A 14,623-nucleotide genomic window follows, 5' to 3' on the forward strand; every position below is an offset into this window, starting at 1 on the left:
ACCCCCCAACACACACAGTACACAACATACACCCAAGATGCGTACACACAGTCCCCCCCCCACATCCATTCCCCCGCCACACCCCAAAACACACACACAGGCACACACCCCACCCCACCCCACCAACCTGTAGTCCTCGTAAGTGAAAGCGTCCTTCAAGGGCAGTTTGTTGGCATGAGGATGGGTCTGGGAATTAGAAGTTTCAGAAAGCAGAGGTGAGAAGAGAAAAAGGGAAAACAGAAATCAGTCAGCAGAATTTCATTATTTAGCTGCCTAACAGATCCTAACAAGAGCCAAATGAAGCAGGAGGCGTCCAGCCGCGCTACTGAGGGATCATCATGCTATTATGCTCTCATACATCACTGTCAACTTAATTTCTTGTGCCCAGCAGCCGCCATAAATCTGCTTCTTCATATTTCGATACTAGAACCCACAGACACCACGCAAAAAGAAAACTGAAGGTGGACCGACTTTACAGAGAGGAAGGCAGGCGCCCCCACGCATGGGGTGTCTGATCCAAAGGGACACCGGGAGCCTCCAGAGTTAGGCGTCTGTCCTGGCTTTCCTCGTTTTCTTCTACCCGTGACACGCCGCACACCCCTGAGTGCAGCAAATCTCTTCTTATGTGGAGAAAAAGAACAATTAAAGGCACTCTAATAAATGGAAGGTTCTTTCATTTGTCTCCGACTTAAATCATTTGGATGGAAATCAACTTATGTGCAAATGAATCATATACGTGGTAAGTGCGGCTCAAGTGCAGAAAAATCAAGAAAGGTAGTTTTGTGCGGTTCTAAATTTTACAAACAAGACAAAGCTAAAATAGAGGCTGGCCTACTGAAATCTGACTCTTTTTTTTTTTTTCCTGGTCAGATGAACATTTGGTGAAAACATCTACCACTTGACGCTTAGGAGGACGTTTTATACGTCTCCTGATTCCTCATCCCAACGACCCCGCCTCGGACCCCGCGAGGGCTCAGCAACTTTGTCTCCATTAACAAATGAAAAGCTGCGACGGGATCATTTTAATCTCCGGTTTCAGTAACAGCCCGAGAGGCGGCCTGCAGCTCAGCGACCGAGGGAGCGCGCGGCGATCTCCGGTCGGGGAGCAGGGAGGCGCTGCTGGCGGGTCTCTGCAGCACTGTTAACGCGCGGAGCTCCGTGCAGCATGCGGTTTTTACTCTCGACGCATTAGCATGGCGAGTGCACGGCCATTTATCATCGCTCACTGTAATGTACTCGCTGGCACCGCGCGCAGGACAGTAGGGGAGGAGGCAGAAGTGGCTCAAACCGTAAATCAATTAGAAAACAAAAGCTTGTGCTCCGTGCGCAATTTTAGGCAAATTATATATTACAAAAGGCTGCCAACTGGGCGTTAGCTCCCAGGTGCCTGCCTTCCCCTCGCGTTCTTAGCCCGCGGTTAACCCTTTGGAAGGAAAGTCAAAATAGGAAATTACACTCGCGTCATCTTGAGATGTTGCAGTAACAAAAGTGAAATTAAAGATGACGAATTTTAAGTCAGTGTATAAGAGCACACGTTGCCCAGAGGAATCTTCTAGCTGCTGGAGGCAGATCGGGATTTCCTATCTCTGTTAAAACAAAAAACAAAAACCAAAAAACCCCCGAGGCAAGGCCGCGGTCAACTCCAGTGAAGAAAGATGCGCGAATCCCAGGGAAGGAAGCTTCTTCCTCCCTCTCCTTTGTAATGAATGGAGCGCAAGGCTACGTTGTGAGAGTCCTAAAGACGCTTTCCATTTACAACGATGAAACTTAACTACGACACCGACACCGTTCAGGTTTCTCCTTATAAAAGGACAAACTGAGCAGAGAACTGTCCCTCCACAAAACCCAAGCCAGTGTCCGCGTAAGAAGCACCCCAGCGGGGAGGACTCCGTGGCTGACATTCCCGTTCACTTACAACACAAGGAAACCTCAGGAGGGATCTACCCCAATGGCGCAGGACGGTGCCCAAGCCAGTGCTTTTCAAACTCTAAGCAGGTGGCAAGCACCGTTGTTTTTGTTATTTTAAAATATTTTAATTCATTTAAACTGTGGAATGCAGGATGCTATTTAGAAAGCTGGTAAATTCCAACACTAAATCCCATAGGTATTAAGAATTTGGTCCGCCCTCCCAAGAAAGTCTGACTTACTGAATGAGAGAAAAGGTGACAATTTTCAAACATGGAATGCTCAACGTCAAAACGACTCGAAGCAAAAACCTTCCAACACTCCGAGACCCTGAAATGGCTTTCTATTCTGCACCCTTAGTCAAACAAGACATCCTCCGCAAGGACCAGACAGACGGAAAATTAACTCTCCAGAATGTCTCCCTTCCTCCTATTTACATACCTTTCTTCCCGAAAACAGAAGTTCGTGCTCATAGTCCTGATGAAGTCGTAAAGACAACTCAGGAAAACACACAGACACACAACACACAATGCTTTCTTCAGATTAATTTTGATGATTATTTTGGCTTTAGGGTTACATAACATTTGTTGAAATCTGTGAGAAATAATTGTTCTTATATTCTTAAAAATTAGGGTGTGCCGACCGTACGTACTTCTGGTATAAAAAGCTATTCTGCCACAGAACACACGCACTTAACAGTTATGCTGAAGCAAAATTTAATTTGACACTATGGAGAAAGGCAAAATAACTTCCATTTCAACAGGGTTCTCACCACTGTGACACTATCGCCACCTACTGGCCTTATGGTAGAAGAGGTTGGGGCCGCCAGGTTCTTGGATTCTTTGCCTGGGTAAGCAAGGCCTTCACAACAACTCACCCTAAATCCACACTGGGCTTATCTAGAAGAGCTACTGTTTCAATCTGACTCCAGCAAAACCTGGTTTCTAAAAAAACCTAGTCTACTTCTTAAGTACTGTATAATATTTTTACAAGGATCTTGAAACATTCAAATATCGAAAATGATTTGCACATGAAAAACATTTAAGTTTGAAAAGAAGTATTTTCACATACCCTGAAAAAAATGAACAAGAGTAAGAAAAAGAAACTATTCCAAACACTCCTGAAGCTCTGGACAGAATTCTTTTTTCTTTCTGTAAACACCAAGTCTTTGTCCTGTTGGAGACCAAGTTGGGGCCTAAGAATACATCTTCAAAAATTACAATGTTAACCCGACATTATTTATTTCGAAGTTCCTAAAACGTTTTTAGATGAAAAGCCTTTAAGGTCATACTTTAAAGGAAGGATAACTGAACACTCCTCACCTTATAAAGAAAGCAAAATCGGATAACGGTTTGGTTTATCGTGATGTATCTGCTGCAAGAGAAGACATTCCTAAGTTGTACTATAAAAATAAAAGAGTAAAACAGAAAGCTTGCTCCTGGTGGCCGGTTTTAGCTGTAACTCGCTCCCGAGGCAAACCTGGGTAGATACGCCTGGGATGGGTGGGGAGGGTCGTCGGGCAGGGTCAGAAAGCGACCCTGACAGGGTCTCCCCAGGGTCTCCCGGGCACAGGGGCCCAACAGAGGCAAGCTGGGGGTCCTGCCAAAGCGCCCACTGCCCGCCCACCCCCAACCCCCAAAAAGTCAGAGTCAGAAACCAGCCACAGATTTCCTGCAGATTTTTTTAATGATTGGTATTTTCACCTTCTCGAGCACTCTAAATATTTGAGTCGCTGTAGCTCATGATCAGACTGGAGGCCCTCAAGAGCTTACTTTTCAAAGAGGATTCTTGTCTCTTTGTGGCCAACAGGCAACCCGGTGAGGTGTTCTTCCGTTCCCTTTTCTGCCAAAAGGAGGTATTCTAGATGAGACTCAGTAATATTGTATCTAGTACAAAATAATCACTGTGTTTGGGAAAGATTAATATCTAAAATCGTTTGTTTGGCTTCAATAAAAAGAAGTAATATTGCTAAATATGTAAGTATGACATTTTGAAGAATTTACCATATTGCCTGGGTCTGGTAGCTCTGCTTAAGGAAATTAAAAACCACCACCGTCAGCAATATTTGATCCTTATTAAAGTTCTGTCTTGAACGATCACTCACATAAAACAAAAATAAACCAAGAAGAAATTTAAATAAAACCTATGGATTACAAGAGTTTGAAGATGAAAAAATGAACAATATTCTGGCTTTAAAAAATTGATTTAGCATGCAGCTTCTCTTTATAGTCCCTTGATAAAAATGAAATCTCCCTAACAAACACTTAATAAAACCTGTCAATATCTCTGGGAAGAAAAATGACACGAATGCATTAAGTATTAAATACCCTTGGAAAAAGTCACATATTCCATGAATTTTTGATGCACTATCTTGACATTAATGTAAAACCTTGATATTTATAATTGACAGAGATTTAATAAAGCACAAAAGAAGATGGCTGAGGCATGGCACGCGCATGGTCCGGGCTGATCAGAAATGAGAGCTCCAGGCATGTGCTTACACTAAATAAACAGTTAATACGTGTGCCTCGGGTGAGCTGCAGTCTTATTTTAAGCTCACACAACAAACCTTTGTGGAGAACCCAAATAAGCAGATTTCGTTATTATGTGAACTCCTAATTCAGAAACATCTAGTATGCGAAACAGCTTTGGAACAGCTCGGCCTGGAACAAAACGCATTTGACTTCAAGTTTGTTTTCTTTTTAACATCTAACAGAAAGCATTTTTCACTTAAACCGGGGATAAATGCTCCCACCTACAGAGAGACAGGCATCTCTGAAAATAATTCTCGGAAGGAACATATTCAACCTGAGGCAAGATTCAAACCCCTCTACGGGGAAATAAAGGATTAGGACACGCAAACGCTCGAAGACACAAACAGCAAACACTTCTCAAAATCAGATCGTTACTTTTCTAAAGAGCACTGACTTCCACCTAGACCGACTTTTATGGGGAAATCAAGTTGAATACATTTAATAATCCTCTTCAAAGAGGCATTTAAATATAGTAAAAGGACAGTGGCTCGGTTCATAAAAATGACTCCTAAATACTATATCTTGAAGAATTTATAGCCTGTTACAATATATAATTGTTACTTTCAAAAATATATATGGCAGTTCAGTGACTTATTAATGGCTCTATAGTATCAGGAATGGCAAAATATGTAATTTAGAAGTTGGATCTAATTTATTCTGATCAAAAAACATAATGGCACGCAATTACAATTTTCCAACTAAAATATGGCTAAGACTGTATTTGGCTTTACTTCTTAAGTGTATATTAAAAGGGACTGGGGTGCCTGGGTGGCTCAGTCGGTTAAGCGTCCAACTCTTGGTTTCAGCTCAGGTCATGACCTCACGGTTGGTGAGTTCAAGCCCCGTGTTGGGCTCTGTGCTGACAGCACAGAAGCCCCTTGGGATCCCCCCTCTCTCCCTGTCTCTCCCCGGCCCGTGCTTTCTCTCTCTCTCTCAAAGTAAATAAACTAACTTTTAAAAAAATAACTAAAAGGGACAGCAGGGTTAACTAGCTGTGGGTCCTTGCACCTAACTCCAGCGACGGCTCCGTTTCTCTTATTTCTACAAGGATAAAGTCAGCCACAGAACCTCAGATTTGAACTATGTGGGTGCATGCAATTACACGTTTGGGAACTGGGGCCCCTGCTCACGTAAGCAAGAGGCCCTTGGTGTTTTCAATGCCACTGAGAGATTCCTCCACAAAACAGCCCCCCGGCATCTTCCCTAAGCCCAGTGTGGATCGGGGTCTCTGCAAATGTTAGGTTCGGTGCAAGGTGAGGAGAAAAGACAGAGGCAAAAGGCAGCTTCATCCGCTGCCCCCCCCCCCCAAAGTCACAGGGGGAAGGAGGTCAGAGGGAGGTCGGAAGGAAAGAAGGATTTCCCCTGCAGGAAGCTGAATGAAGGAGACAGGGCAGAAGGGAAATAAAAAGAAGGAGAGTGGGATACGGTCAGGATGGCAGAGGACAGCAGGAGAGAAACAGGGGGGAGCACCAGGAGCGGGGTGGGGAGGGGGGAGCAGGAGGAAGATTTGCTCGAAACACGGAAGCATCTCTCCGAGGAAGGCTGCGCAGGCTTCTGGAGCGCCAACCCACCCTGTGCTTTCTAAGTGCACATAACACAGCTTAACGGAATGACAAGCTGCAAAACATCTACTGAATCTAAAATTTCGTTTTGATGACCATAAATCAGAATCGAAGCATGGTTCGTGTAGCTGACTCTTGAGAGAAAAAGATCAATTTTTAAGACTCTTATTTTTAAACACAGATTACATCCAACTCTTCAGGGAATATTGCATCGTAAAGTTCTTTGAATTCACTCAATATGATCAAATAAATACATCAATACACATTAAATTTAAGTTATTTGCTTTCCACTTATATATGCATATTTAATTTCTCTATAAAAATGTATATTACTTCATAGCAAAAATTTTTAAATAAAGAAAATGGGATTAGTGAAGAAGCACCCACATTGTTCAGTAAATGTATAAACTTACTTTAAGATGGAAGAATTGGGTTTTTCACTGGGAGACCCTGAAGTCTAAAACCCACACCCAGTTAAAATTGAGATTTGTTCAAACAGTGCAAAAGATATGCCTCTTTAAAAACTTTACTAGTTACCAATTATAAACCCTGAAGACAGTCAACCACGAACCAAATATAATCATAATCACCATTTTTTGACTGTCAACCATTTATGCACTCACCAAATATGTACTGACTCGGAAAAAAAGCTGAAAACAGGTTAGGACTAGAAATTCGTTCACTCAGCAAATGTCTTCTTTACTATCTGAAGCGGAAGGCACTCTGGCAGGTGCCGTGTGACAGGTGGACAAAAAGACATGGTAACACCCTCGGGGTCGGGGGTAGGGGGGTCTGCCTAGCTGCAGTCAGACGAGCCACTTAAAACAGGATGGGAGACGTCACAGCTCGGACCCTTCTCCAGGGCCACCTTTGCCAATCACCCTGGGTTCCCTACCCTGCCTCCTCCTGGCCCCATTCGTTTATTTCCCAGGCCTCCCCCCAGCACACTCACTTGAGGCATGTTTCTCTCCCACAGTAGGGAACCTCAGTGAGGCAGGGACCATGCCTATTTTGACCACCAGAGAATTCCCAGTGGGTTGCATGGTGCTTCATTCAAGGACCTCTTCTTCCTCCAAGTGCAAAGGAAACACTGCCCTTTGCTGGGCGGCAGAGGAGCGCGTTGACCTTGTGGAATGAGATTTCCTCTCTACCGCTCCATAATGGCCTGAACAAGAGGCAAGAAAACAGGAGGGGACCACGTCCCAGACCACCATGACCCCACGGGTGGTAAGAGGCAGAGCCAGAGGACTAGGTAACGTGGCTGCAGGGCAGCTACGACCAGGGAAATGTGGACCCCACGCTCCTTTTCTGAGAGGCGTTTCCACAGGCTTCTCTCCCTCTCCTTTTCTTCTACCTTCCATCTCTTATGATGAGGATATTCTCCCACCATCTAGGGCCAGAGAATAGTCTCTCTCTCTTTTTTTCCAAATCTATCCTTAAGCAAATTTATTTGAGAAAGCTCTACTCTACCGTAATAATCCAAGAGGGGGCAAACTGGACCAAGCACAGCAGCCCTCGGTACCGCACGGTCACCAAACTGTCCTCCACGGCGCTCCGCCTCACCCAGCAGCGTGCACCTTGGACAAGCTGAGCCCGTCACCTCCCATGTGACCTCACATCACCCGGGGCCCCGTGCCTCCATTTCTCCACCTGAAAAGGGGGTCGGACAAGTAACTTCTAGCTTCTTTTAAAGTTCGAAAATCCTTTGTTTCTTTGCCTTGTGACACCCCCCACCTAAGCATCTCAATCTGCTAACTGACCTAATGACTCTGACCCAGAATCATGCTTCTCTGGTCTGCACGAAGACCATCTCGCCGCATAATCAGTGCTTATTGATAAGGTACTTACACCTGCAGCTCCTCACCCTTATCAGTAAGCAAAGTGGAAACGCACAGAGTGGTGACAGCAATCATTGTCTTAGAAGGACAGCCTGGCTTCAAAGAAGCAGGCTAGGATTACTTGTCATGGCTTCATCCCTCCGTCCTTTTCGTTTCAGCTGTTTCAGATTTCAGTGATTCAGGATAAAGACTCTGGACTCTGGTTAGATGAATCAATCCAGCATGATGAGAGTCATCAGTCATTTGTAGGAGGAGAGCATTATGACCACCAATGTGAAACCAATTTCCTTGATAAGGTGACTGACATTCAGAGCATGCATACAAAACTCTTGTCCTAGAAAAGGATGTACCACGCTTGGTACATAGGAGAGCTCTCTGCATGAAAGAGAAGAGAGAGAGACAAAGGGAGACACAGAGCGGGAGGGAGGGAGGCTGGTATCGACAACGGCCATTTGCTAAGCACACCGTGCAAGGAACTCTGTTGAGAACTTTACACGTGTTTATATATAGCTGACCCTTGAACAACGCAGTCTGAACCACGCAGGCCCACTTACGTACGGATTTGCTATCGTTCAGTGGCGCGAAAGAAGAGATTCTTAGGATTTTCTCAGTAACATTTTCTTTCCTCTACCTTACTTTATTGTGAGAACGCAGTACGTAACACATATACAAAATACGTGTTAATCAACGGCGTATATTATCTGTAAGGCTTCTGGTCAACAGTAGGCTACTGGCAGTTAAGTTGTGGGGGAGTCAAAAGTTACAAGCAGATTTTCAACTGCACAGGGGGTGGTGGGGGTCAGTCCCCAACCCCTGCATTGCCCGAGGATCAACTATAATTTAATTATCATGAAGCCAATGAAATAGGCACTATTATTAGCCCTCTCTTACTGATGCCATAACTGATGGACAAAGAAATTACCAGTAAGTCCAAGGTTACCCTGTTTATAAATGGTGGGGCTGGGAAAATGACTTAGGCCACTGTTTTTTAGAGATTACTTTATTTAAAAATTTTTTTTTACATTTATTTATTTTTGGGAGACAGAGTGAGACAAAGTGAGAGTGGGGGAGGGGCAGAGAGAGAGGGAGACACAGAATCCCAAGCAGCTCCAGGCTCCGAGCTGTCAGCACAGAGCCCGACGCGGGGCTCGAACCCACGAACGGTGAGATCATGACCTGAGCCGAAGTCGGACGCTTAACCGACTGAGCCACTCAGGCGCCCCGAGATTACTTTAAGGCAAAAGACAATCAGTTGTTCTAATTTTATAAATAAAGCCTAAGTACTGATGTGGTAAATACAATTGTTTCTTAATGAAATTCTAGAAAAGTACCTGGCAGATACTGCTCTCATGTAAAATCCAGCATATTGGCGCATCTGGCCGGCTCAGTCAGGAGAGCGTGGGACTCTAGATCTCGACGTTGTGAGTTCGAGCCCTACGCTGAGTGTAGAGATTTCTTGAATACATTAATAAACAAACTTCAAGTTCAGCGTAAATGCACTGCCACACCTGGCAAGCCGGCACCCGGGGCCCCCCTAAGCACCCCTCGCGCCGGGGACCCGGCTCCACACGCTGCAGGTCCTGCAACAGCAGCCAGGGCCTCGTAGCCACAGCCCGGCCTGGTGGCAGCGTGCGTGCGCCGCCCACGACCTAGCCACCACAGGAGGGTGCCCACAGCCCACACAGGGGACCCCCCCGGGGCATGTGGCGTGGGTGACCGGGGCAGTTCGCACTGCCAGTCCCAGAGGACACCTTCTGCGTAAGCAACTCCTTCAGGACCAGGAGACGTAACTGATCTACAAACAGAGAGTCGGGCAAGTTGAGGGGAGAGAGGAATATGCTCCCAGTAAAATAATAGGACAAAATCTTAGAAAAAGAACTAAATAAAACAGAGTCGAACAATCTACCAGATAGCGTTCAGAGTAGCGACCAGGAAGATGCCCGCCGAACTCAGGAGAAGAAGGGGCAAACACAGTGAGAGCTTCAACAAAGAGATAAAAACATAAAAAAGAATCTGAGCTGAAGAATACAATAGCTAAAATATAAAATACACTACAGGGAATCAACAGGAGATCGGAAGATGCAAAATGGAATAGCAAGCTGGAAGACAGGGTAGTGGAAATCACCCAGCTGAAACAGCAAGAAGAAAAAAGAATTTTTTTTCTTTTTCTTTTCTTTTTTTTTGAGAGTGTGAGCAGGGGAGGGGCAGAGGGAGAGGGAGGGAGGGAGAGAGACATAGGAAGGGGGAGGGGGAGGAGGGGGGAGAGAAGGGGAGAGGGAGAGAGATAGAGAGAGAGGGAGAGAGATAGAGAGAGAGAGAGAGAGAGAGAGAGAAGGAGAGAGAGAGAGAGGGAGGGAGAGAGAGAGAGAAGAGGGAGGGTGACAGGGAGGAATATCTTAGGCAGGTTCTACACCCAGTGTGGAGCCCAATGCGGGGCTCAATCTAACCTGAGCCAAAATCAAGAGTCAGACGCTTAACTGACTGAGCCACCCAGGCACTCCCAAAAAAGAATCTTACTTTTATTTATTTTTATTTTTGAGAGACAGAGCTTGCACACTAGCAGGGGAGAGGGACAGGGGGAGAGAGAGAATCCCGGGCAGGCTTCACACTTGGTGTGGAGTCCGATGTGGGGCTCGATCCCACAACCCTGGGATCATGACCTGAGCCGAAATCAAGAGTTGGACGCTCAACCGACGGAGCCACCCAGGACCCTCCCTGAAAAAAGAATTTAAAAAATGAGGCAGTTAAGGGGCCTCTGGAACAACACCAAGTGCACTAACGTTCACAGGCTCCCAGAGGGAGAAGAAAGAGAGAAAGGGATAGAAAACCTACCTGAAGAAACAGTGGCTGAACATCTCTCCCACCTGGTGAAGAGACACGCGCCAAATCAGAGAAGCACAGAGAGTTCCAAATAAGATGAACCCCAAGAGACCCACAGCAAGACACAGTCTAATCACCGTTTCAACAGTTAAAGATAAAGAGAGAATCTTACAAGCAGCAGGAGATAAACAACCAGTTCTGTACAAGGGAGCCCCCACCTAACACTAGGAGATGATTTTTCAGTAGACACTTTACAGGCTAGGGGCTCCTGGGTGCCTCAGTTGGTTGAGCAGCAGACTCTTGATTTTGGCTCCAGTCATGATCCCAGGCTCGTGGACTGAGCCCCATGCTGGGCTCTGTGTTAAGCGTGGAGCCTCTGCTTAAGATTCTCACCACCCCCGCTCCCATTCGTGTTGCCTCTCAGAAGAAAGAAAAGAAAAGGAAAAAAGGAAGGAAGAAAGAAAAAAGAGAAAAAAGAAAGGAAAGAAAAAAAGAAAAAGAAAGACTACAGGCAAGAAAGAAAGAAAGAAAGAAAGAAAGAAAGAAAGAAAGAAAAGAAATGAAAAGGGAAAGGAAAGGAAAGGAAAAAAAAAAGAAAAAGAAAGAAACTACAGGCAAGAAAGAAAGAAAGAAAGAAAGAAAGAAAAAGAAAAGAAATGAAAAGGGAAGGGAAAGGAAAGGAAAGGAAAGGAAAGGAAAGGAAAGGAAAGGAAAGAAAAAAAAAAGAAAAAGAAAGAAACTACAGGCCAGAAGGGAGTAGCACAATATGTTCATGGTCCTGAAAGGCCAAAACTTAGAACCGAGAGTATTCTACCCAACCCAGCAAGGCTACCACTCAGAATTGAGAGAGAGATCAGGAGTTTCCCAGACAAGCAAAAGCTAAAGCAGATCACTACCACCAAACCGGCTTTACAGGAAATGTTAAGTGGACTTCTTTAAACAGAAAAGCCCATGACTAGAGATTAAAAAAATACAAAAGAAAAACTTCACTGGTTAACATATAGTACACAGTTAGTACAAAGACTAAAAAACAAAGTAGTAAAATCATCCAGACCTACAATAATTCATCCAAGGATACACAAAACCGTAAGACGTGCAAAAATATGATGTCAAAACACGAAAGTCCATCAAAACCCTGTTGGTACTAATAAATGAATTCAGTACAGTCGTGAGATACAAATAATACACATAAATTGATTACCCACAAACCTGTTGCATTTCCATACTCTAATAATAAACCATCAGAAAGAGAAATTAAGAAAATAATCCTGGGGCACCTGGGTGGCTCAGTCGGTTAAGCATCCGATTTTGGCTCAGTTCATGATCTCGCAGTTCGGGAGTCGAGCCCCACGTCAGGCTCTGTGGCAACGGCTCAGAGCCTGGAGCCTGCTTCAGAGTCTGTGTCTCCCTCTCTCTCTGCCCCTCCCCCACTCACGCTGTCTCTGTTTCTGTCTCAAAAATAAATATTTTTAAAAATCCCATTTACAAGTTCATCGAAAAGAATAAAGTCCCTAGGAATAAATTTCACTAAGGAGGTCAAAGACCTGTACTCTGAAAACTAAAACACTGATGAAAAAAATTCAAGATGACACAAATGAATGGAAAGATACACTGTGTTCATGGACGAACAAGTAATTGTTAAAATGTCTACACTACCCCAAGCAATTTACAGATTTGACGCAATCCCTACCAAATACCAAGAGCTTTTTCTCACAGAACTAGAACAAAGAGTCGTTGAGATTTGTGTGGAACCACAAAAGACCCCGAATAGCCAAAGCAATCCCGAGAAACAAGAACAAAGCTGGAGGCATCACAGCCCAGGTTTCAAACTAGGCTACAAAGCTGTAGTGATCAAACAGTATGGCACTGGCAGAAAGACCGACAGAACAGAACACAGAGTCCAGAAATAAATCCACACTTCCACGGCCAAATTCTGACAAAGGAGGCGAGAATACACACTAGGGGAAAAAGACAGCCTCTTCAATTAACGGTGCTGGGAAAACTGGACCAGTTTCTGACATCACATACAAAAAAACTCAAATGGATTAAAGGCTTCAATGTGAGAGCGGAAACCATGAAACTGCTAGGAATAAACAAAGGCAGTAAGCTCTTGGACACTAGTCTGAGCAATATTTTTCTGGATCTGTCTCCTCAAACAAGGGCAATAAAAGCAAAAATAAAATGGGACTGTATCAAACTAAAAAACTTTTGTACAGTGAAGGAAACCATCAACAAACTAAAAGGCAATTTACTGAATGGGAGAAGATATTTGCAAATGATACAACCAATAAGGAGTTAATATATAAAATATATAAAAGAACTCATACAACTCAGTGTCAAAAAAAAAAAAAAAGCCAAACCAGGGGCACCTGGATGGCTCAGTCGGTTGAGCGTCCGACTTCGGCTCAGGTCATGATCTCACAGCTCGTGGGTTCGAGCCCCACGTCGGGCTCTGTGCTGACAGCTCGGAGCCTGGAGCCTGCTTTTGATTCTGTGTCTCCGTCTCTCTCTGCCCCTCCCCCATTCAGGCACGCGCTCTCTCTCTCTCTCTCTCTCTCTCTCAAAAATAAACATTAAAAAAGTTAAAAAAAAAAAAAAAAAAGCCAAACAATCCAATTAAAAAACGGGCAGAGGACCTGAATATGTACTTTCCGGAGACACACAGATGGCCGACAGCCACATGAAAAGTCACTCAACATCACTCAACATCGGGGAAACTACAAATCAAAACTACAAGGAGATGTCACCTCACAGCTGCCAGAATGGATAAGATCAAGCACACAGGAAACAACAGGTGTTGGTGGGGATGTGGAGAAACGGGAGCCCTCCCGCACTGCCGGTGGGAGTGCAAACTGGTGCAGCCACTCTGGACGACGGTATGGAGGTTCCTCAAGAAATTAAAAGCAGAACTACCGTAGGACGTAATGATTCCATTTCTTGGTATTTAACTGAAGAAGATGAAAACGCTAATTTGAAAAAATACATGTACTCCTATGTTCACTGCAGCATTATTTACAATAGCCAAGATATGGAAGCAACGTAAGTGTCCACCAATAGATAAGTGGATAAAGATGTGTGTGTGTGTGTACAATATATATTATAACATATTACGATATAATTATATATTATGTCATACCTTAGTGTGACATAATATTTTAATTATACGTACATAAAAAATATACACGATGGAACATTATGCAGCCATAAAAAAAGAATGAAATCTTGCCATTTGCAACAACATGGATGGATGTAGAGGGTATTAAGTGAAATGAGCCAGAGAGAGAAAGACGAATACCATATGATTTCACTTATATGTGGAATCTAAAAAATGAAACAAAACAGAAACAGACTCAAACATAGAGAACAGGGGCGCCTGGGTGGCTCAGTCGGTTGAGCGTCCAACTTTGGCTCAGGTCATGATCTCACAGTTTGTGAGTTCAAGCCCCGCGTCGGGTTCTGGGCTGACAGCTCAGAGCCTGGAGCCTCTTTCAGATTCTGTGTCTCCCTCTCTCTCTCTCTCTGACCCTCCCCCGTTCATGCTCTGTCTCTCTCTGTCTCAAAAATAAATAAATATTTAAAAAAAAACAAAAAAAACCCCAAAAACACAGAGAACAATCTGGTGGTTACCAGAGGTGAGAGGGGTGGGGATGGGTCAAATGGGGAGCAAGATTAAAAGCTATAAACTTCCAGTTATAAAATAAATAAGACGTGTGGACGCAACATACAGTTTAGGGAATGTAGTTCATAATACTAGAGTAACTTTGGTAACGGATGGTAGTGAGACTCACCATGCGGCTCACTTTGTAATGAATATGAATGCTGAATCACTACGTTGTACCCCTGAAGCTACTGTAATACTGTATGTCAACTACCCTTCAATAAAATAAAATCGAAACAAAATGCAGCTGAGAGATATTTTAAAGGATACTATAAAGCAGGCAATATCAGCAAGACAAAGACTGTG

At 44.2% G+C, this 14,623-nt stretch overlaps 1 protein-coding gene and 1 long non-coding RNA gene across 3 annotated transcripts in view; both read right to left on the reverse strand.

Moving 5' to 3' along the window:
• The window catches only part of SETD3 (SET domain containing 3, actin histidine methyltransferase), an 81,128-nt gene that overhangs the window by 17,150 nt on the left and 49,355 nt on the right, over window positions 1-14,623 (reverse strand). For both annotated transcript variants that reach the window (XR_008417318.1, XM_053889784.1), the window contains exon 7: window positions 128-186. Coding sequence is in view for 1 of the 2 variants with exons in the window: in XM_053889784.1 (XP_053745759.1) it covers window positions 128-186 (59 nt within the window). In the remaining variant the exon portion in view is untranslated. The remainder of the gene's footprint in view (window positions 1-127; window positions 187-14,623) is intronic.
• LOC109274540 (uncharacterized) lies at window positions 3,573-9,451 on the reverse strand. Its single transcript, XR_002083664.2, has 2 exons — window positions 9,171-9,451; window positions 3,573-3,747 (listed from the first exon to the last, which is right to left on the reverse strand). It is a non-coding gene; the product is annotated as an uncharacterized LOC109274540 (long non-coding RNA).

Source organism: Panthera pardus, unplaced genomic scaffold (genome assembly GCF_024362965.1).
Source record: "Panthera pardus isolate Hobbes unplaced genomic scaffold, ASM2436296v1 HiC_scaffold_24, whole genome shotgun sequence".
Taxonomy (NCBI): Eukaryota; Metazoa; Chordata; class Mammalia; order Carnivora; family Felidae; genus Panthera; species Panthera pardus.